The following is a 23,940-nucleotide window of genomic DNA, read 5'->3' as shown; positions in this document are numbered from 1 at the left end:
TTGAGGCTATTGTAAATGGAATTGTTTTCATACATTCTTTTTCCGTTTGCTCATTGTTAGTGTATAGAAATGCTAATGATTTTTCTATGTTGATTTTATATCCTGCTACTTTGCTATAGCTATTGATGATGTCTAGAAGGTTCTGAGTAGAGTTTTTTGGGTCTTTAAGGTATAGGATCATGTCGTCTGCAAATAGGGATATTTTGACAGTTTCTTTACCTATTTGTATTCCTTTTATTCCTTCTTCTTGCCTAATTGCTCTGGCTAGGAATTCCAGTACTATGTTGAATAGGAGTGGAGATAGTGGGCATCCTTGTCTGGTTCCTGATTTTAGAGGGAATGGTTTTAGTTTTTCTCCGTTAAGTATAATGCTGGCTGTAGGTTTGTCATATATAGCTTTTATAATGTTGAGGAACTTTCCTTCTATTCCTAGTTTTCTTAGAGCTTTTATCATGAAATGATGTTGGATCTTATCAAAGGCTTTTTCTGCATCTATTGAGATGATCAAGTGGTTTTTGTCTTTGCTTCTGTTAATGTGGTTTATTACGTTTATTGATTTTCGTATGTTGAACCACCCCTGCATCCCTGGGATGAAGCCTACCTGGTCGTGGTGAATAATCTTTTTGATGTGTTGTTGAATTCGATTTGCCATTATTTTGTTGAGGATTTTTGCATCAATGTTCATTAAGGAGATTGGCCTATAGTTCTCCTTTTTGGAGGTGTCTTTACCTGGTTTTGGGATAAGTGTAATACTGGCTTCATAAAATGTGTTTGGCAGTTTTCCTTCCCTTTCTATTTCATGGAACAGTTTAAGGAGGGTTGGTATCAGTTCTTTAAAGGTCTGATAGAATTCAGCAGAGAATCCATCAGGTCCTGGACTTTTCTTTTTGGGGAGACTCTTGATTGCTGCTTCAATTTCATTTTGTGTTATAGGTCTATTCAGGTGATTAATTTCCTCTTGGTTCAGTTTTGGATGATCATATGTATCTAGAAATCTGTCCATTTCTTTTAGATTTTCAAATTTATTTGAATATAGGTTCTCAAAGTAGTCTCTGATGATTTCCTGGACTTCCATGGTGTTTGTTGTTATCTCCCCTTTTGCATTCCTGATTCTACTAATTTGGGTTTTTTCTCTCCTCATTTTAGTCAGGTTTGCCAGGGGTCTATCGATCTTGTTTATTTTTTCAAAGAACCAACTTTTTGTTTCATTAATTCTTTGTATGTTTTTTTTGGTTCCTATTTCATTGATTTCAGCTCTTATTTTTATTATTTCTCTCCTTCTATTTGTTTTGGGATTTGCTTGTTCTTGTTTTTCTAGGAGTTTGAGATGTATCATTAGGTCATTGATTTGGGATCTTTCAATCTTTTTAATATATGCACTCATGGCTATAAACTTTCCTCTCAAGACTGCCTTAGCTGTGTCCCATAGGTTCCGGTAGGTTGTGTTTTCATTTTCATTGACTTCCAGGAACATTTTAATTTCCTCTTTTATTGCATCGATGATCCATTCTTCACTAAGTAATGAGTTATTTAGTTTCCAGCTGTTTGCATGTTTTTTGTCTTTACTTTTGTTGTTGAGTTCTACTTTTACTGCATTGTGGTCAGATAGTATGCACGGTATTATTTCTATTTTCTTATATTTGCTGAGGCTTGCTTTGTGCCCTAGGATATGATCTATTTTGGAGAAGGTTCCATGGGCTGCTGAGAAGAATGTATATTGTGTAGAGGTTGGATGAAATGTTCTGTAGACATCTACTAGGTCCACTTGATCTATTGCATATTTTAGATCTTGGATTTCTTTATTGAGTTTTTGTTTGGATGACCTATCTATTGATGATAATGGAGTGTTAAAGTGTCCCACAACCACTGGGTTGGCGTTTATATATGCTTTTAGGTCTTTCAGGGTATGTTTGATGAAATTGGGTGCGTTGACATTGGGTGCGTACAGATTGATGATTATTATTTCCTTTTGGTCTATTTCCCCTTTTATTAGTATGGAATGTCCTTCTTTATCTCGTTTGATCAATGTAGGTTTGAAGTCTACTTTGTCAGAGATAAGTATTGCTACTCCTGCTTGTTTTCGGGGGTCATTGGCTTGGTAAATCTTCTTCCAGCCTTTCATCCTAAGCATATGCTTATTTCTGTCGGTGAGATGAGTCTCCTGTAAGCAACAAATTGTTGGATCTTCTTTTTTAATCCATTTTGTCAAACGGTGTCTTTTGATGGGTGAATTAAGTCCATTAACATTAAGTGTTAGTACTGATAGGTATGTGGTGATTCCTGCCATTTAGTTATCTTAGTTGTTTGAAGGTTTGATTGTGTGTACCTAACTTGATGTTACTCTCTACTGTCTTGCTTTTTCTTATCCTGTGGTTTGGTGCTGCCTGCCTTTTCATGGTTAAGTTGGGTGTCACTTTCTGTGTGCAGGATCCCTTGCAGAATCTTTTGTAATGGTGGCTTTGTGGTCACATATTGTTTTAGTTTCTGCTTATCATGGAAGACTTTTATTGCTCCATCTATTTTGAATGATAGCTTTGCTGGGTAGAGTATCCTGGGGTTGAAGTTATTTTCATTTGGTGCCCGGAAGATCTCACCCCACGCTCTTCTTGCTTTTAATGTTTCTGTTGAGAAGTCTGCTGTGATTTTGATGGGTTTACCTTTGTATGTTACTTGTTTTTTCTCTCTTACAGCCTTCAATATTCTTTCCTTAGTTTCTGAACTTGTTGTTTTAATGATGATATGTCGTGGAGTAGTTCTATTTTGATCTGGTCTGTTTGGTGTCCTGGAGGCCTCTTGCATCTGTATGGGAATATCTTTCTCTAGATTTGGGAAATTTTCCGTTATTATTTTGTTGAATATATTACGCATTCCCTTCGCTTGCACCTCTTCTCCTTCTTCGATGCCCATGATTCTCAAGTTTGGTCTTTTGATGGAGTCAGTGAGTTCTTGCATTTTCTTTTCATAGGTCTTGAGTTGTTTAATTAATAGTTCTTCAGTTTTTCCTTTAATTACCATTTCATCTTCAAGTTCTGAGATTCTGTCTTCTGTTTTTTCTATTCTGCTGGATTGGCCTTCCGTTTTGTTTTGCAGTTCTGTTTCGTTCTTTTTTCTGAGGTTTTCCATATCCTGGCTGTTTTCTTCTTTATTGTTGTCTATTTTTGTCCTGAGTTCATTTATCCATTTATTCATTGTGTTCTCTCTTTCACTTTGGTGTTTATACAGTGCTTCTATGGTTTCCTGTATTTCTTCTTTTGCTTTTTCAAATTCTCTATTTTTATTGTCTTGGAATTTCTTGAGTGTCTCCTGTACATTTTGGTTGACCCTATCCAGTATCATCTCTATAAAATTCTCATTGAGTACTTGTAGTATGTCTTCTTTTAAATTATTCTTGTGGGCTTCATTGGGTCCTTTGGCATAGTTTATCTTCATTTTGTTGGAGTCTGGATCTGAGTTTCTGTTCTCTTCATTCCCCTCTGGTTCCTGTACTAATTTTTTGCTGTGGGGAAACTGGTTTCCTTGTTTTTTCTGTCTTCCTGTCATTGTCCTTGGTGTTGTTACTGTCCCTGTACTGTGTGTAATTAAGTATTTTCTAGCTTGTAATAATAACAATGGTAATATTTAGAATGGAAGAGTGAGCTGAGATGGAAAGCAAGAAGTTAAAGAAAAGGGGAAAACAAATATACAGACAAGAGGGAGAAAGCAGAACAAGGTATCAGACAAGAGAGTTTCAAAGGTATAAACAGGGAGTGTTAGTGTGCTAATCGACAGTAAGCTGAACAGACAATAGACAGAGAGAGGATTGAAAATCAAAGATAAAAAAATAAAAAATAAGTATATGAAAGTAATATCTATATATAAAAATGAATTAAAATAAAATGGAAAATAGAAAATTAAAAAAAAAACCCAAAAAACTTCCAAGTTTATATGCAATGCAATTTCAGTCTTAATAATTTGGATGTCCGTCTCAATCTCCAGTCCTGGAGTTGGTGCCTCAGATGTTTTTCTGTAGTTGTCTCATCAAAGGGGATGCATAAAGTAGAACAAAACTACACTCACACACACACAGAAGATAAAAAAAAAAAGCCCCACCAAGTGTCCCCAGTTCAAATGCAATACAGTTTCAGTAAGTTTTTTGGCTTGCAGGTGTAATTCGATTGTTCTCTCATCAAAGGTAGGGAGGAAAAAAAAAAAAAAGCGTCTGGAGGCAGTTCTGAGAGTGGTATCTGCAACTGTGGCTTGCCTGCCTGCTGCTCTCAGCCTGCTGTAGCTGGCGGCGTTATTTATGCAGATCTCTGGGGTGAGCTAGCACTCACCTGGTCCCACAGGCTTTGTTTGCTCAGAGTTCTCCTGTGCGGGGGGCCTCTGCTACAGGCTTTCCCCTTTCCAAGCACTGGGAAAGGTGACACTGCCCCGCGTTGTCAGGCCTGCGTGTTTATTTACAGTTCACGTGGGAAGTGGGTCTTCCCTCCTCTCACAAGCTTCCCTGCTCCTGGTTGCTGGGCGCGCCCCGCTCCCGCCAGAGGCTCTCCTGCCCGCCCGGCTCGTTTATTTACAGTCCCGGGAAGGGTTCCCTTCCCCCAATCTTCAGTGCTCAGGGCGCCCCACCCTCTTTCCAGCGTGTCTTAACTGTTCTTATTGCTTAGTACTCAGTTTCTCTTTTTTTCCCGGGTGGCGTCAGTCTGTCCAGGGGGCTATGCTGCTCTGGCCCAGGCTTGTCTGTGGGGCTACCGCGCGCTGTACCAAGCTCACCTGGTCCGCGTCTTCCCAAGCCGTATGGGCGCCGGCCACTGGCGGCCCCGGGGGCCCTCCTCGGTTCTCCGTTTAACGTGAAGTGGAGATTCTCTGCGCCAACTGGAGATGTGGAGGGGTCAAAGTTATGCCTTTTCTCGGTGATTATGCCTGCAAAGTGTGTCTCCAGCGTCTCTCCAAGATTTTACTATAGGAGGGTCGCTTTCTGCTTCCTCCCTCTAGCCACCATCTTGGAATTCCTTGATATTTCTTATTAGATTTGACAGCTCAATTTATTTTTATTGAACTCTACAAGTAGTTTTAAAGTGACCACTGTAGAATGTTACCTGTAAAAAATTTAGGGTATAGTGTTTTTCAAATATCATTTAAAAAATTAAATTGGCACTAAAGGCTCCTATAGAAAAACTATAGTGTTCTGTCCTTCCATTTTCCCTGTTCTGTCCCTGAGACTAGCCATTTTCAACTTTTTTTTTTTTTAAGCAGTTTACTGTGCTGCTTTTATAGCACAAGACCTGGCATTTCATCCCTTCAGGGTGGCATTTTAAGTACCTAATACATGCCAGTCCCTGCCACACTGAACTTTTACTGTCTCCATAGTTTTGCCTTTTCCATATGGTATTTAGTTTTTTTCACATTGGCTTCCTTCACTTAGTAAAATGCATTTAAGTTTCTTCTTTGTCTTTACGTGACTCAATAGCTCTTTTTTTTTTTCAGTTTGCATTGCAGAGAATTGAACTTAAGACCTTGTGCATGCCATGCAGACACTCTACCACTGAGCTACATCCCTACCCTAGTCATTTCTTTTTAGTACTGAATAGTATTCCATTGTCTGGATGTGCCACAATGTCTATCCATTCACCTACTGAAGAGCATCTTGGTTGCTTCAAAGATTTGGCAATTATGAATGAAATTGTTATAAACATCTGCAGGTTTTTATGTGGACATGCATTTTCAACTCCTTTGGGTAAATACCAAGGAGTATCATTTTCAGATTATGTGATAAGAGTATGTTTGTTTTCCAGACTTTCTTCCAAAGCACTATATAATTTTGTATTCCCACTAGCAATGAATGAGAGTCCCTGTTGCTCCACATCCTGGTTAGCATTTGATGATGTCAGTGTTCTAGATTTAGGCCATTTTATTATGTATATAGTGATATCTCATTATTGTGTTTTCCTTTTTCTTTTCTGTGGGACTGGGGTTCAAACTCAGGCCTTTGTACTTGCAAAAAGCAGGCAATCTACCACTTAAGCTATACCTCAAATCCATTTTGCTCTGGGTATTTTGGAGATGGGGGTCTTGAAAACTTTGCCTGAGCTGGCCTCAAACTGTGATGCTCCTGATCTCAGCCTCCCAAGTACCTCAGATTATAGGCATGAGCCACTGTTGGGGGTAGTGTTGGCATGGTATATCTTTTTTCATTCACTTACTTTTGTTTTTTGTTTTTTTTTTTTTGGCAGTACTGTGGCTTGAACTCAGGGCTTTGAGCTTGCAAACATTGTACCACTTGAGCCATCCTCCAGCCCTCTTTTTTTCCACATTTACTTTTAATCTAGATGTATCTGTTTGTTTGCTTGGGTACTAGGAATTAAACCCAGGGTCTCACACATATCAGACAAGTGCTGTACCATTGATTGTATCTATATCTATATCTAGCCCCAAGAAGCCTATGTATTTTTTCACTTTTTAATTTTATTCTTTTGGCAGTACTGGGGTTTGAACTAAGGGCTTCACACTTGCTAGGCAGGCACTCTGCTGCCTCAGCCATGTTTATACCCCTTTTTGCTCTGGTTATTTTTGAGATAGGTCTTGCATTTTGCCTGAGCCAGCCTGAACCATGGTCCTCCTATTTTTGCTTCCCGCAGTAGCTGGAATGACAGGTGTGCACACCATCAAAGCCAGCTTTTCTATTCAGACAGGCCCTTGCAAACTTTTTTGCCTGGACTTACCTGGATCTTCAGTCCTCCCAGTTTTATCCTCACATAGGTGGGATGACAGGTACATGCCACCATGCCCACCAGTGTTGGTTGAGATGGGATCTTAAGAACTTTTTGGTTGGGTTTGCCTCAGACCACAATACCCCAAATCTCCTATTTGGTCTGGGTTGGTCTCAAACCCCTAGGACTGTAGGAATGCACCATCATACCCGCTATGTCTTTATATTGTAATAGTTTTCTTGTAGATAACATATAGTTAGGTCTTGTAGTTTTCATGCACTCTGATAATCTTTTTGGGGTTTTTTTGTTGTTGTTTTGTATTTTGGAACCCAAGCTGGCCTTGCACTCTTGCTCTTCCTGCCTCAGCTTGCTGGAATGCTGGAATGTAGGCATACACCCCCATGCCCAGCCCATTTAGACCATTGATGTTAGAGTGATTACTTGATGCAGTGTGATTAATATCTTTCATATTTGTTACTGTTTTCTATTGGGTGCCCTTGTTTTTTGTTCCTATTTTTGTCTTCTGCTTTTTGTGACTTTAGTTTAGCATTTTATATGATTCTTTTTTTTTTTTGTATTGGTACTTGAGTTGGAAATCAGGGCCTCGTACTCTCCAGTAGGTGCTCTACCACTTGAGCCACACCCCAGTAATTTTTGCTTTCAATATTTTTCAAGTGGGCCTCACATTTATGCTTGTGTGGGCTTGGACCATCAGCTCCCTGTTTATGCTTCCTGCCACCATGCTCAGCTTTTATTTGTTGAGATGGAATCTTGGGCACTTTTTTTTTTTGGCCAGGGCTGGCCTTGAACCACAATACCCCTGAGTAGCTAGGATTACAGGCATAACCCCATATCTGGACAATTTTTCTCCTTTTTTTTTTTTTTTAAGAGTATGTTATTTTTTTTTTTCATTTTTATTGGTGTCCCTAGAATTGTCAATATAGATTTACAATTAATTCAAGTCCTCTTTCAAATGACACTACACTACACAGGTAGCTTATTTTATACTAGCAAGATAATCTGAATTCTTCCTTCCTTTCTCTTATATCATTGCTGTCATTCATTTCACTTATGCATGAGCATACTTTAGCATACTTAAGCACATGTATAAATTGAATAGATTATTACTGTTTTGAACAAATCATTATTAGATCAAATTAAGAATAGAAATATAGAAGCTTTTATTTCTGATCATTTTCTTTTTTTCCAAAGAACTTCTTTTAACTTTTTTTTATAAGGTAAGTCTTTGGAACAAATTCCCTCAAATTTTTATCAATCTTTATTTGTTCTTCACTTTTTTGTTTGTTTTCTTTTTGATTTTTGAGACAAGGTCTCACTCTGTAGTCCAGGTTGGCCTGGAACTCACTGTGTAGTCCAGTCTGGAGAATTCATGATCCTCCTGCCTCTCTTCCCTAGTGCTGTGATTACAGTAATGTGCTACCCCCTAGGCTATTCCTTACCTTTAGAGGAGAATTTTGAAAGGTATAGATTCTAGGTTGAATTCATGCATGGTGAGATAATACCAGCACTCAGGAGCCTGACACTGGAGGATCATAAGATTGAGGCCATTCTGGGCTATATAGCAAGCCCCTGTCTCAAAAACAAAAACAAGAATTTTAAGTTGGAGGGTTTTCTTTGCTTTCTTTCTTTTTTTTTAAACTTTTCAATATTTTTAACTCTTTCATTCTACTCTTTGTGCTTGTATAGTTTATGTGGAGAAGTCAAGATACTGTTCTTATCTTTGCTCCTTTACAAGTAGCTTTTTTCAGAATTTTTTTCATTTCTTTTCTTTTGGTAGTACTGTGGGTTGAACTCAGAGCCTCACACTAGGCAGACACTCTGTTACTTGAGCCAGTCTACCAGCCCAGGAATTTTTCTTTATCTTTGCTATCTAGTGGTTTGAAAGTGATATGCCCATGTATAGTTTTTTTTTTGCCTTATTTTGCTTGGTGTTTTCTGAGCTTCTTTGTTTTATAGTTTGGTGTTTCACATTAATTTGCAAAAATTCTTGTCATTATTGTTTCAAATTTTTCTTTTGTTCCTTTCTGTGTCTTCTTCTGGTGGCCCCATTATGCATATTGTAACCATTGTAGCTTTCAAATAGTTCTTAGAAAATCTGGGATTCTTTTTTCTTTCTCTTTTTCATGTTTGGATGTGTTTATTGAGATATCCTAAAGTGCAGAGATTTTTTTTTTCCTCAGCTGTGTGCAGTCTACAAATCAACTCATCAGAGGCATTCTTCATTATCTATTAGTGTTTAGCATTTCTTTTTGATTCTCAGGATTTCCATCTTTTTGCTTACATTGTCTAACTGGTCTTGCATGATGTCTACTTTGTCCATTATAGCACTTATTATGTTAGTTGTTTAAATTCTGGTTTGATAGTTCCAACATTCCTGTTATATCCAAGTGTAATTTTGACAGTGTCTTGCCTCTTTAAGCTGTATCATTTTCCTTTAATGTTCTGTAATTTTTTTCTTGATAGCTTGATATAGTGGATTGAGTAAAAGGAACCACTCTAAAAGTTTCTAGTAATATGGTAAGCTGTGGGTGGTGGAGAAGTACTGTCTTCCTGTGATTAGGTTTGTCTTTCAGTGAATCTTCACATGTTCTGCCAAATTTTTTTGCTACCCTGCCCCAGAAAGCCAAAGGAAAAGCAAGAGTGGATGCTGTATTATCCACTGTGGTGACACTGTAGAGCTCCTGAAGGTAAAATTCATACAAGTGCACCTCTCCTACCCCCAAAAAACTACTAATGATAATTGGGTCCAGTAAATTTTTATTAGAATGTTGAGTAAGTTGCACTATCCTGTCAGAAATGACAGTGTGTTAGATTTTGAAATTACTGATCCCTAATGATGGTGATGGGAGATTTGGAGGACACATTTGAAAATAAGTCTGACACTTTGCTTTACTAGTTAAGGACCCCAGGGGTTTTCTAGTCTGACATAAGCATATGAAAGCACTGTTAAGCAAGAATTTTATAAATAAGCATTTTGTCTCACACAGGCTCAAACAATTCACTATAAACAGAATTAGACATGTCGACTTTTATTTTTCCTGATCTAGAGAACCGTTAGATTAGCTAATGTGGAATTAAGTCCCTAGGGCTGCCCAGGCACATTACCTGTCAGAAAAGCAAATAGTAAAGGGGTACCTAACAAGGATATTAGACACTGACCTTGCCCCATGGCAAAGTGAATGTATTTCATTCTCCGTCACTGTTTATACAATTAATATTGTATAAGCAGTAATTGTTTAGCAATTAATACTTGCTAGGTGTTCTGCTAAATACCGATGTTAGTGCTGAATAAAATCAGACAAGATCTTTATTAAAAAGTCTTACAATCTTGTGGAAGATTAAACATTAAAAATATAACAGATAGCAGAGCAGTATTGTCAGGATTGACATCAGGGTCATGAGGGAAGTTTTGGGGTGATGGAAATACTATTATTTCTTAATTGTGGTTACATGTGTGCATACATTTGTATTAAATAGTACATTTAAAATTGATACATTTTATCATAAATTATGACACAGTAAAGTTGATTAAAAAGAATGACTCAAATATTAATATAAAATTATAGGTTAGATGATAAATTCCACAAAAAGTTACATTAGTTATGATAACATATAATAGGAAGAATTGACATTGGCAGATTGGAAATGAGAAGTAAATTAAGTGTCAAGGAGACAGTGCGAGTGATAGAAATAACAGCATGTACCAGAAGGTTCTTAAGGAGGAAGCTCCTGGGCTAGTGGGATGGCCCAGGAGCAGGGTTGTAGAGTGCCTGCCTCGCAAGTATGAGACCCTGAGTTCAAACCCCAGTGGCACCAAAAAAGAAAAAAAAAAAAAGTCAAATATTAAAGTTAGAAGGCCCTTAGCAAATTAAAGAAGCTGAAAAAGGCCGTTGTATACAAGACAGAAAATAAGGAATACAGGTGAAAGATGGAGCCAGGGCATAGGTAAGCCTACATCTTGTTTAATACACGTGTTAAATACACATTGTTAAATACTGAGTTGTATTGTTATGGGAATCTTGAACAGAGACTCAGGACACCAAGGCTTTTTTTTAGTAAGCAATATTTATTAGCTTGTAGGCAGCAGCTCAGTGGATTCACATCCAAAGGCTGAGCCCTGAGAACAAAAGGGGTCTCACCTTATATACCCTTGCAAGCAGGTTACAGAAGCAAAAAGCAAGGTATAACCCATATATGGTTGTATGTAACTCTATTGGCTACTTTACTCCCAGTGTTAGGTGACCTTTTTACGTTTTATCTCCCTGCTAGGCCATCCCCTCCCCCATTACATTACTCTCTGCTACATTATTCCCCTCTTTGACACTTGGACCCATCTAGGGTCAAAGAGCATCATCTTGATTTAGGGGTTTGTATTTTTTATAGCATCATTACATGGGCAGCTGTTTTTCTCTCTGTAGTGGCCTCTATAATGGTCCTGCAATAATATAATGGACTGCAATACTAGGGGAACCAGGCAGGGTAACATCAAACATGTTCCCAAGATAAGACACATCACCCTGCTTTCCATGACAAATGTAGCCTGTATTGCTTTCTTTATTCTGGGACTTTCAATATTACTTACCAGCAATCTTGCAAACCTGGGAATATATGAGCCGATGTAACATCTGACCTGTTGGTAGGTGCATGATACAAAGAATGGCTGTGCGAAGGTCCCAACAGTGGCTCTCTTACAACATTCAGTACATGGGGGAACCTTGCAAGGGCCAACCCAAAAGGTAAGAGTCCAAGCGTATAGAGGAGAGCCAGGGGTGCATCCCATGTTTGAGCTTCTTCTGTGCATACACTAGTCAGCTTTTGGAATGACTAGAATAGGGCTGTCATCCAGTTATTCGTGGTCCCCTGTTGTCTCCTAAGAAGCAAGGTCCTGCTGAGGAAGGGCACAGGCGTTACAGAGAGGTGATCTTGAATGGTAAGGCTGGGTCAGGGACGAACTCTCACTTGGGAGAGGCTGGCTTTACTAGGCTGTGGTGGATCTGGGGAGCAATTTTTGCTACTTTAACTGCAGTGGGGATAGACAAGATAACAAAAGGGCTCCTCCAATGGGTTTTAATGGTTAGATTTTTTTTTACCCAGATAGTATCTTTTGGGTTTTGTTTTTTTTTAACTGAATGGAATTACCATGGCAACAATATACCATCAGTATATATGTCCAAGAAAACGTGTTGTTCAAAAAAGTTACATAAACCACCATCTTTAAGTATCAAAGGACATGTTTAGAGCCAGAAAAAATAGTCATTTTGTTTTTAAGTAGAAGACCCTGTTTAAAAATAAGAGTTTGTGTCTGGAAGGGATTTAATGCCAGATAGCCACAATATATAAAAACCACTTTCTCAATCCTTTCTGCCTTGGTTAGTTTTGAGAGGTCTGGCATGAGTGACTCAATTTGAACTTTGACAGCACTCGCTCCTTGTCTCCAAACTGCTCGTCTCTGAGCAGTCTTCTCTGAAGATCTTTTTTCCACACAAGTACTAACCAGGCCTGACCCTGTTTAGCTTCCGAGACCAGAGGAGATTGGGTACATTCAGGGTGGTGGTATGGCCATAGACTGAAGATCTTTCTTTTTTTTTTTTCACTCATTGTAAGTAACGAGCAGATGAGGTGGGAGTCAGTGCCAACTAGACACTTTTGGCCAAATTTAAGCAACAAAGAGGCTTAGAAGGAGGGGCTCTTAGGCAGTGGGCTTCTAGACAAGGACAATACAAAACAAAATCCATCAAAAGCAGACGTCTAAAAAGCTAACCTGGTTGACACATAAGCTCTTATTAGAGTCATTTTTTTATGGAGTTGATTATAAATGCCCCAGGAGGATCAGAACTGTAATGACAAAAACTTAAAAGAGCCATGGTTAAAATTTTGATGGACAATTTAGCAACTAACACAACATTATATTAGTACCATTAACTTTTTGCTATTATGTTTATCTAAATTTTGTATTTTAGAAGGCTTTGATATACTTGAAAAACATAAATATACTTAGTATACAGGAACCAGAAACAGCATCACAGCTCTATAGAGGTTATATATACATATTGGTTTAGTTGTTGTTTTTGAAGTAAAACCTTAGATTTTCTCATCAGCTGGGGACTGGGGGGAGGAGAACAGTGCCAGTGAACCCAAATAGCCCAGTAACAGACACATGTAGGGTACTGACTGCATTAGAATCACCCAAGACAACAGTTGTTTAACCATGAGGTCATCTAGAAAAATTTACATAAACCAACCTTAAGTGAACTTTTATTTAGTTATGACTCAGTTACCTTAGTAGTCGAAACCCTGACAAAAGTCACCAGAGAACACAGGTAAATATTTATGGACTAAGTTTGGAAACCTAATGGCCAAGAATCATAGCTCAGATGTTGCTAAGGGATTATATCCCAGATAGTTGACATTAACAGATGGCTTATGACATATAGCAGGATCCCACCAACCTGTAGTCAATGGAGCACCCCTAAAATAACAGGTTCAATCTGGCCATCCCCCAAACCAAAAATTCTCTCTGTCTGACATGTGGAAGGAGTAGAAATAACATTTCCACTCTGTTGACTCTAATAAAAACTAGAGGTTTTGACCTCCAGTGTAGTGTTCCTTTTTGAGTTTTTTTTTTCTTTATCCTATCTAGAGGGTGCACTTTTTCTTTGTTTTTGTTTTTTTAATTTTGCTTTACATAAGTAAATCTGTCTCAATCCTCGTATCAGTGCAGCAGCACTGTGTTTTACTAAACTCTATCTAGTCTTGATAAATTTGTGAATTAACCTGTAGCACCAAAAATTTCTGACAGTTATCTTGACAAAACAAAAACCTTTTTTAAGACAGTTTTCTCTGTAAATGTTATCAAGAACAATATAATATTTTTAAGATAGCCTTGTTAGGAGCTTAGAGGATTAAGTTTTAGTTTAATAGCAGTACATTAAATTTGACCTTGGAAAATATATATTTATTTGTTACTTATTTAAAATAAACCATAAACCTTTTCACTTACAGCCTTATATTTGTATGAAAAAAAAGAACCAGAAAGAAAGCAACCTCAAAATTATTTTTTGTATAAAAACAATTTATAGAAAGCCCATTTGTTAACAGGCCCATGTATTAAATCCCAGATTGTATGCACAATAGAATGAAACAGGCTAAGGTCATTTTTAACTACCCAAATTTTAAGATTCCTGCTGCAGGCTGTGGGCCCCCCCCCCTTTTCTTCCTTCCTTCCCTTCCTTCCTTTCCCTTCCTTCCCTCCTTTTCTTTCCTTCCTTCCTCCCTCCCTTTCTTTCCCTTCCCTCCTTCCTTCCCTTTCTCCTTTCCCTTCTCTTTTTTTTCTTGGTCTGAGCCAGACTGTTAATCCCTAAATGCCTGCATCCTAGTGAGACCTGATTGAAGTAAGTTTGAAAACTAGTTTTCTTAAAAGTAGCAATAGAACAGAGTAACAGTTTTTTACATTGACTCTATAATAAGAACCACTCTCAAGATGCTTACATGTTCATATGTAAAAAGCTTAGGCAGTTTATAACAGAGATCTTTAAAACAAACACCCTTTTTTTTGTTACCTTGAATATTGCATTAACCTTATAACAGCAGTTTAAGAACCATTTTGAAGATGCTTACACACACACACACACACACACACACACACACACACACACACACACAGTTTTATAAATTAAGCATGCCAGGAAAAAATGTCACCTTAAGCGCACATAAGATGAACTGGAATTCCAGGAGCAAATTCAGTTTTGCCCAATGCCTTAAACAAATTGCCTCCCCCCTCCACACACACACTCACAAATTTAGAGTTCACTCTCTTAAAAAAAACTTAAATTATTCCCAGAGGGCTATCTGGTGGAATGGTGGATGATGCATCTGTTCTTTTTTGAGTCTTCTCTTTGGAAATGAATTTCTGTTATCCATCCCTTAACCTTGATTGTGGTTATTTCCCGGGAAAAGTTCAACCTCCCCCAATGCTTGGAGGTGTCTCACACACACTTGCCCTGCTCCCTAAACCTGAGAGACAGGTTTCACCCCAGACAGGGTTACTTGGTGGTCTCTGGGAAGTCATCAGGCTCCCCTTCTGCCTCCCAAAGGCAGACCTATTATTTCAACCTGAGTTCTTACCAGTCTGACAGGCAGAGCTCCCAATTGGTTCCTGAGCCTTTTTGGGTTCCTTTGTGCAACTGAGACTTGCTCTTCAGTATGCCAGGAGAGGCAAGTCCCTCTGTTGGACTTCCAGGCTGGTGTCTGGTGGATCACTCTCACGATGAGCCTGGGAGGCCAAGTCACACAACAAGGAGGTGAAAACACTCTATTCTCCGAATTCCAGAGGAGCTGCCATAAATGTTAGGGGAATCTCAAACAGAGACGCGGGACACCAAGGCTTTTTAGTAAGCAATATTTATTCGCTTGCCGGCAGCAGCTCAGCGGATTCACATCCAAAGGCTGAGCCCCAAGAACAAAGGGGGTCTCATCTTATATACTCTTGCAAGCAGGTTGCAGAAGCAAAAAGCAAGGTTTAACCCATGTATGGTTGTATGTAACTCTATTGGCTACTTTACTCCCAGTGACCAAAGGAAAGCAGATGAAGTTCTTTCATTGGTAGTGAGGTGTACAAAGTAGTGAGTACTACTTTGGCTATTGTGTTGAGAATGAATTGGAGGACCCCTAGGTTCAGGAAGGCTTTAGTGAGATTATTTCAAGAGGTCAGGATCTAGAATAGGGTGGTGAATGTGTAATATGGGGAGAGATGGACAGAATCAGTGTATCTAAGAAGTAAATATAGAACTTGGTGATGGATTGAGTGTGGATTAGGGGTGGTGTCTAAGGAGGACTGCTATTATGGTCTGCATGTTAGGGTGGACATAAAGAGTTGGTACAGGTAAAAGGCAGTGCACTTCTTATTGGACATTTTGGAACGATTTACACAAAACAAACTGAACATGTCTTTAACACTGAGAACAGCGGCGTACTTTTTTCAGCTAGCATTTATTGAGCTCTTTGTGTACTGCGCTCTAAACTGGATGTGGTGGGGGTACCAATGGAAGTGCAAAAAATACAACAAATAGTTGGATAGTTGGGAGTTTAGTAGAGTCCTGGAAGGGAAAGGGAGAGGTATAGTAACAAGAGAAAATAGTGAGAGTAGGTCAACAAGCTAATCACTTATGCATTTGGGGTTTCTCTGTGGAGGCTCTCTAAGCCGGAACTTTAGGTGTAGATTTATTACTTGGATTCCTCAGCATCTTCACAAGCCACCTACACTCCTTATGGAACTGTGGCACAACAGCAGGCCCACGGAAGTTTCACGAGTAATAAAACATAGGCACCCCAGCTTTTGTTTACTGACATACTATGGTATTTCCTCTCTCCTTTCCGCACCTCCCTCCCCCACGCCACAGAAGCAACTTTACGGAAGTAAGTTACGAAAAGTCAGTTACCACGATGAAACTTCTGGGCCCAGGCTCCACAGCCCCCGCTGGGGAGGGCAGGCTAGACGCCGGTGCGGGTAGGTGGAGCCTATTTACGACAGGACAGAGTCTTTCCCTGGTCGCCACCCAATGGGAGTCCTCGGGGCTGAGAAGCTCCGAAGCCGTGCCTCCTCAGTCCCCAAACCCCGGGGTGGGCGGTACAGATCCTCCTGCGCAGAAGGCTCCCTCCTGCCCTCCACTCAAACTGGCCCAACCGCCAATCGTCAGCTGCTCACCTCCTGCAGCAGGTGATCCATGGCCAATCGCCAGGGCTCTCTTTGCGAGCAGCCGGCCGGGCCAGCCAATTGGGGTGGTCCCTGGGCCGGGCGCGGGCGGGGCGGGGCAGAGAGGACTGGGTGTCTCGGGGACGGCTGAAGCTGGTCAGGCTGGCTGGTCTGCGCCACAGTGGTGTGTTGTGGTCGAGGCGGGAGAAGAGGGGTGCCTGTGAGCAGTCCCCGCCTCCTCTCTAGGAGGCCCAGAGGGCGGGGGCCTCGGCGAATGGCTTTCTTCCTGGCCACTTGCGGAGTGAGTAGACCCCGAGGGTCTGGTAGAGGGGCCAGCCCCCAGCCCGGTGTCCCGGGGTACCCGCCATCCGCTCTCCCAGGCCTTCTTCCTGGGGCGCGCTCCTCGCTTCCTCCGCCGACGTGGCTGGGAGGAGAGGGCGATCACCGCACCGGACCCTGGACCAGTCGCTTGTGTCGAGTTATTTTTGTGGAGGTCGATTTTTCTTTAGAAAGCTGACTCCGAATATGATTTTAAACACAAAACTTAAACTTTCTTTTAATGTGAAAGCTGAATATTGACCAGTTGTCCATTGATAGACTCCCCAGTGGCAGGCCATACAGCATTTTTGGATGCTGTTTTGCTTTTGGCACTCTGTTCTTGCTTGCCCCACTAGTTTGGTGTATAATTATGGATGCTGTTGTTTGTGATCATGTGTGTGGGGAAGGAGGTGGTTTTATGTTTTAAGGGTTGCTGCGGCAAATGCATTGAAAACTTTAGTATAGTTTGGGTTCACATAACAACCTAAGGGAAGGTATTAGATTCTCCACCTAACGTAGTTATATGCAAAGTTGCCTGTAAATAGACCACGAAGCATTTTTAATCATGCCTCCCTCTTTTGCTGGCATTCTTACTGTACTAACCAAGTATTTTTATTTTGAAAGATTGAGGGGCATATTGAACACTTGAGGTGACACTTGGTTTTGCTTATTGGTTAAACTTTCATTTTTTAGCTCTGTCAGGAAATTTAAAACGTAATTATTTCTGAGTTTCTCAGTGAGGTAGCTGGGAAGTTTCTTAATAGTAGTTTTAAGGGCTTTTGCAGCGAATTTTTAAATTGAAAATTCTTTTACAGTTACTTGTGAATCATCTATCTAAGGACATTGCATATGTTTAACTAAGTGATAAAGCCCATTAATGAATAATGTTAACATCTCTCATTTATTTGGGGAAATTAAAGTGCTTATTTCACTTTTTTATTTTTTGTGCAGCCCAGCAAGAGACCACTTAAATAAAAATGACAGTTTTTTTTTCCTCCTGCTCCAAAGGAGTTATAGGTCAACAACAATCACATTTTTAGTCAAAGTTCAAATAAGCAACAAGAAGCTGGATTTCTTGGCTCACACCTGTAATTCCAGGAACTTGGGAAGCAGAGATCTGGCATTTGCAGTCCAAGGCTGCCCCTCCAAAAAATGAGACTTTATCTGAAAGCAAAAACAGGGCTGGGCTGGAGGTGTGGCTCAAGTGGTAGAGCACTGGCTTAGAAACCTCAGAGCCCTGAGTTGACTCCATTATGAGAGAGAGAGAGAGAAGAGGAAGATAACAAAGAAGCCCTAGATCTGTTTCCAAAGTGTGTCCTGCAGTTGGTTTGGACAAAGATGACTTTATACTTGCAGTGCCCTTCAATAATTTAGAAGCTGCAGAGACTTTTTTGATTATATCTGTTTTGGTGTTTTCAGTGTTCTGGATGATATTATTTTAATGTGAAAAGATTGTGTTCAGTAATAATGTAACCACTCAACTATTCCCAGTTGATGAGATGATCACCAGAAAATTTAGTTCAGTGTAAATTTAGTTTGGTAAGGAAAGAACATTGTGATATCACCTTGTTCTGTTGACTGGAAATTCAAGTAGTTGTATGTCCACCCCACTCCATCTCCCTCTGCACCCCCCCACCCCCATTTTTTTTTGAGACAGGGTCCTTGTGAGGCTGGCCTTAAACTCTGTTGTTCTAGGCATGTGTGCTGCCACACTCTGTGGTTTGCACTCTTGTTTGAGAAAGAGGATCATGACCAAAAAAGCATTGAATAATTATGGTTTTGTTCAAAAAGCAAATTCTAGGATTGCCCCTGGATAGTTCTGCCAGTACCTAAACTTTACAGAGTGATAACTAATGTTTGTGATCATTGTGAAAGGAGACATTTTTATGATGATTATAATGTACTTAGCAGAAAATTATATTTTGTTAAGTTTTTCAGTAAAGGCTTAAACAGCAATAATCATTCTTCAGAAAGTAGTTCTTAGACCAAAACTATATTAAGCAAGTCCCCCCGCCTTAAATATTTTATTGAATTGAAGTTCTACCCCACACAGGGAGTTAGTAATTTAAAGCTATTTTCTAGCTTCCTTATTTGCCATGTCCAGTAAACAGGTTCTATTGCCTTAGTACTATTTCTTGGACTTGATACTTTTTCCTAGATAATAATGCTTTCAATAAGTCCTGTGTCCTCTTTCACCCAGACTTTTGCAAAAATTTTTTGACTAGTCACTTGTCACTGGACTTCTCCCATCCATCCTCTCTATTCAAAAACAAGTTGACTAAGTCACTCCCATGTTTAAAAATCCATTTTAGTTCCCTTTTGCCAAAGTCCAGCTGCCTGGCATGTCCTTTAAGGCCCTTCATAGTCTGCTCCTTATTTATTGCTCAAATCAAGATTCAGCTGCAGGCACTTCACCCAAGGTATCCACTGTGAACTGTTTATTATTTAGAACATGCTGTAGCTTCTCAGCTGTCTCTTCACACAGCCTTTCTCTTTTACTTAGATAACCCAGCTGTATCTCTGGTGGTAAGCTTCTACTTCATCCTTAATGTATAGCACTTGTTACCTTTCCTATGCTGTCTTCCTTCAGTTATTCTTGTCGTTTTTGTGCTACTACAGTGCTTTGTTCATATCTCTACATTAGAACCGTGGCTAGGTTGTGTTGTAGTATTTTTTGTTTACATGTCTGATTTTTGCATTAGCTTCTAATTTCCTAGAGATCAGAGATTCTTACTCATGTTTATATCCCCAGAGCCCTTGTCTCTAATGCAGTGCTTGGGAATATAGGAATGGAAAGGGTATGATTCCTTACTCTATCATGAGGTGATTCCTTATCACCCATCATGAGGGTCACAGTTCACACTTCTATAGCGTGACAGATTAACAAAAAGAAAAGCATAACAGATTTACTTAAAATTTTGCATGAACATAGTAGTGTCTTTTCAAGACTCAAAGACTCAGGGAAAACTATCTTTTTATGCTCAGGTTCAATGAAAAATGGACAGCTGTATAGAATGTGAGTGGACAAAAAGGTGTAATGTAATGTAATGGACTGAAGGAGGAATACCCAGCAAGGCCTGTCCAGATTCTTTTGGGCTTCTCTGTAGCATTCCTTCTTCCTGGGTAGTGGGCCAGGACCTCTTCCAAAATGAAGGTTTCATGACTTTTTAAACAGAGTAGGTCACAGAATTTCCTTATAGGTATCTCCTACACAGAAAGGCAGTGGAAGGCTAGAGTAGTATTTCTAGGTATCATAGCTGGTTTGGGGAGAGAAGGGTTCTAATTCTTATGGGTAGACATGGGGTAAAGTAATTCTGTTTTCTCTGGCCTGCCTTGGGAGAGAAGGTGGAACAAGAGAAAGAGTAGGAGAAATTCAGAAAGAGACTGCTTCTGGGGCCCTTCCCAGTGCTCTTCTTCAATTCAAAGTACTCAGCATGCCAAAGTGTCTTTATTAATGTAAAAATGTCAGCATTAGTCTTTCTCAGTTTCAAGGTTACACTAAATAATAGAGTCTGCTTGAGCCTTAACATTCTTCGTCATACCATGAAGGACCTATGATACTAACATAAAAGGTCTTTCTATGTTGGCGTTACTGGGGTTTGAATTTAGGGCCTCTTGCTTGCTTGCAGGTCCTCTACTACTTCATCCATGCTTTCAGCCTTTCTGTCTTTATTTAAAAGAAATGGACCCTAGTTTTTTCCAGTATAATGAAGTATTTACTTTCTGGGTAAACAAGGTTATTTTCTTGGAGGTATTGGCTTTGGGGTATGGTTTTCTGAGCCCTATCAGCACGTAGTAGGTGTTCAAGAAATGCTTATGTGACCAAAATATGAGACAAAATATCCTAAATATGCAAGCCTTTTTCTCATTTGTACTAGAGTTAGGTTTTCCCCTGTTAGTTAAAAGTATTTCCTGTCTAGTGCATGGCTAAAGTGATAGAGCACTTGCTAGAAAGCTTGAGGCCCTGAGTTCAAATCCCGGTACCGGAAAAAAATTTTCTAGGTCACTAAACTCTCTAGTTGTTACCAGATATAGGATTGGAGAAGTGCTTAGAAACAGTATTATAAATGGTGGACAGATTTCAGATATCCCCTAACCCCAAATCTATATTACCTCTAATGTAGTTGAAATAATATTAATAGCAGTGCTAGCACAAATTGATTTGGTACACTGTTAGTATCATAGAAAGAAAAAGCATGTTACTGGCTAGAAAATTCTGGGTAACAGCTTGGGATTTAAATTTAAGCTTCTTCCTGAAGTTTAAGTGATGTTTGATCATATTTGCTTTACCTTTATTGTTCTTAAAGATGTCTTTGGAAATTATGATAGTACCTAACCGTAGTAGATAGTCACTAAATGAATGTTCGTGTCATGAATGAATAGTAATGGCTGTTTTGTGAAAGCAAGGGAAGGAGAGAGAGAGAGGGAACAGGAATTGTAATCCCTCCTACATTGGAATTAATTTAGTTTTGAAGACTCTTTTGAAAGCTTGTCTTCTTTACTACATTAACTATGCAACTTGTTTCGTTTTTCAAAAATATACCAATTAACCAAGTCATTCTGCTTACTCCATTGTTTCTTTGCATTCTCTGCATTCCAGAGCATGTTTTTAACATGTGGTTTGATTAGTTTTTCTCTCAGTTTCAAGGTTCTACTAAAATGATAAGCTTTTGCTTGAGTTTTAACATTCTTTGTCATACCATGAAGGACCTGACTGCAGTTGGAACCTATAGGTTCTTACTGTCTTTTTAAAAAAAATTTTTTTTTTTTTTTTTTTTTTTTTATGAAATGGCCTCAGATTTTTCAATTATAGTAAGATATCTTCTCTGTGAGTGAACAAGGTTATTTACTTGGAAGTTTGGCTTCACAGAAGCTTAGAATTGGAAGGAATCTTAAAAGTTCTAATTCAGTCTCTACTTTTTTTTTTCTTTAATTGTAATGGAGAAAGGAATCTCAGAGAAGGCAAGTGATTTGCTCAAGGTCACACAGCAAAAGACTAGAATAACTGAGAATTGAGCGTAGTTGATTCTTGCTCTTTCGTTACCTCCAGAAAGTGTCAAGAGGCTGCTCTGGTGAAACTCTATCCATTAATCTCTTTGCTTCTCAAACCCCAGTACTTTGTCAGCCACTAGTTTTGGTTCCTTCATAATCAGCATCCTGATCTAGAAAATGTCATTTTACATACTTCTCCAAGAGAATAGTCTTCCTCATGATTTATAGCCTCTCTCTGTGATTATTCTAGCACTTCAATTTTGGGCATGTATCTTTGGTTATTTTCCACTTACAGATTCATTTTTTGTTCTGCTCTGTGCTCCAGGAGGCTGGCCTTTATAGCCTGTATCACCTGGGGTCCTTTATCATAGGGCTTCTGTTTGTGTTTATCCAGTGGGAGGCAGTGATATAAGATGGAAGGAAAAAAGGAGAGAGAACCTTTGGAATATTTATTCCCCTGTTCCTTCCCCGTTTTGATGCAGTTTTAGCAGTGGCTGTTCAGTAGCTGTTGTATCTATTGAGTAGTTCCTCTGACTGACCTGTGGTAACATGTTTCCTTCCTTGCTGATATTAATTCCTGGTATCCCTCAGCATTCCTTGTTAGTTTGCTTAACCCTATACCCAGTTCTATAAATAGTCACCTCATTAAAGAGAAATTCAAACATTCTTCCCATTATGCCATTTCCTGCCAGGGCGCACTGCTGTTACACTTCTTCCCTGTCTCTGTCTAGATCTTATACTTTCAAATGTTTCTCTGCAAAACCTTTCTTATCCTCATAGCTTTCTCCTTTGAATCTCTGAGTGCCTTTCTCATAACACTTATTTTCTCATGCCCAAATCAGTTATTCATAGACAGATGTTTGTCTGCTCTAGTAGATTAAAACTCTTAGGGCAGGATCAGTATCTGCTTCACCTTGGCATCTCTAATGAACCCAGCACAGAGCCAGCCATCGTCACAGGAGATACCCAATGAATAAGTAATTATTGTGACACTTAACTGTGAGGCCCAGGGTAGTATGTGTAAAATGTCACGATAAGATTTGGCAGAGAGAATGAGTTTTTAGAGGAATGAGGCCGTTGTCATTGTCTGATCTCATTGTACTGCCATTTATTTCAGTGTCTTTTTCTCCTACTCCTTTTCTCTTTTTTGTCTTAAAATCTTTGTTAGCCTTAGAAACATCCAACATTCATATAATAAATCTTTTATAATAACTGAGTTTTTTTGTGAGTACACATTTAGAATCTGCAAGAAATTCTTGTTTTTTGATTACCTTTTATGTTTAAATACTAATGAGTAGGCATGTTACAGAATTCCTTAATTTACAAAATTTTTGTTGAGCACTTCCTGTAACTAAGGATTAGCCTAAGGAGTACTGTAGGGAACAAATCAAAGTCCTGACCTAATGAGCTCGTACTCTAGTTTTATTTCACATCATCTTAATAGATTTCTGACAATAGTTAAATGAAGTCAGGGTAATTTTGTGTATACTTTCAACAGTTTTAGCAAAAACTGAACCTGTGTTTCTTTCCTATATTTGCTGGCAGCTAAAATCAGTACTATAAAGACAGTGTTGACAAATGTAATTTTAAAGGAATAAATACTAGAACAATTGTAGAGCATATTCTTTTCAGTTCAGGGTTGTTGTTTTTGTTTTTCTTTGTTTGGTTTGTGTGAGATACTAGCATTTTGGTCTGACTAGTATAAATTTGTTAATTTGTTGTATTTGCTATATAGAGAGATCCAGTCTTACTATATAAATATATCTGGTTTTGTTTTGGAAAACATTTCATAGTCAATTTTCAATAAATATATTATGAGAATTCTGTAATTATTCCAGAACTTGAACTATCTAAAATACTTCAGGTTTGAACCAACTATTAAAATACCTAGTTATACATAAAGCAAATTTCCAGGAAACTTATCTAAAACATTTGTATTTGGTCCAAATAAACTTTTAAAAATACTGCTAATCTGAGGTTAGGGAGGGAAGAATTAATTTTTTCATCCTGTCTTAATAAGCCACTCAGTTTATTTAGATGCTAGAATGACTTAACCTAAGACTTTTAAGAGCGATATTATAGGTAGCTTGACAAGCTACAGTATCTCAGAAGAAAAGTTTTGGTTGGCTGTCAAGTACCACATGGCCAAAGACATGGTACTTTGTTAGGTAATATGATGTAGCAGGTGCTTTTGTTCTTTGAGATTTCTTTCTTAAATGTTGAGTCATGATC

At 39.0% G+C, this 23,940-nt stretch overlaps 1 protein-coding gene across 9 annotated transcripts in view; it reads left to right on the top strand.

Annotated features, from left to right (window-relative positions):
• Osbpl9 (oxysterol binding protein like 9) overlaps positions 1-23,940 on the top strand; it is a 152,017-nt gene that overhangs the window by 82,356 nt on the left and 45,721 nt on the right. The window contains exon 1 of one of the 9 annotated variants that reach the window (XM_074080157.1): positions 16,327-16,422. The exons of 7 other annotated variants lie outside the window; for them this stretch is intronic. Coding sequence is in view for 1 of the 2 variants with exons in the window: in XM_074080155.1 (XP_073936256.1) it covers positions 16,673-16,699 (27 nt within the window). In the remaining variant the exon portion in view is untranslated. Of the gene's footprint in view, positions 1-16,326; positions 16,423-16,516; positions 16,700-23,940 lie in introns of those variants that run through there. One more of the 9 variants, XM_074080155.1, reaches the window with a different exon arrangement.

Source organism: Castor canadensis, chromosome 7 (assembly GCF_047511655.1).
Source record: "Castor canadensis chromosome 7, mCasCan1.hap1v2, whole genome shotgun sequence".
NCBI lineage: Eukaryota > Metazoa > Chordata > Mammalia > Rodentia > Castoridae > Castor > Castor canadensis.
This window is presented reverse-complemented; position numbering and strand designations above follow the sequence as displayed.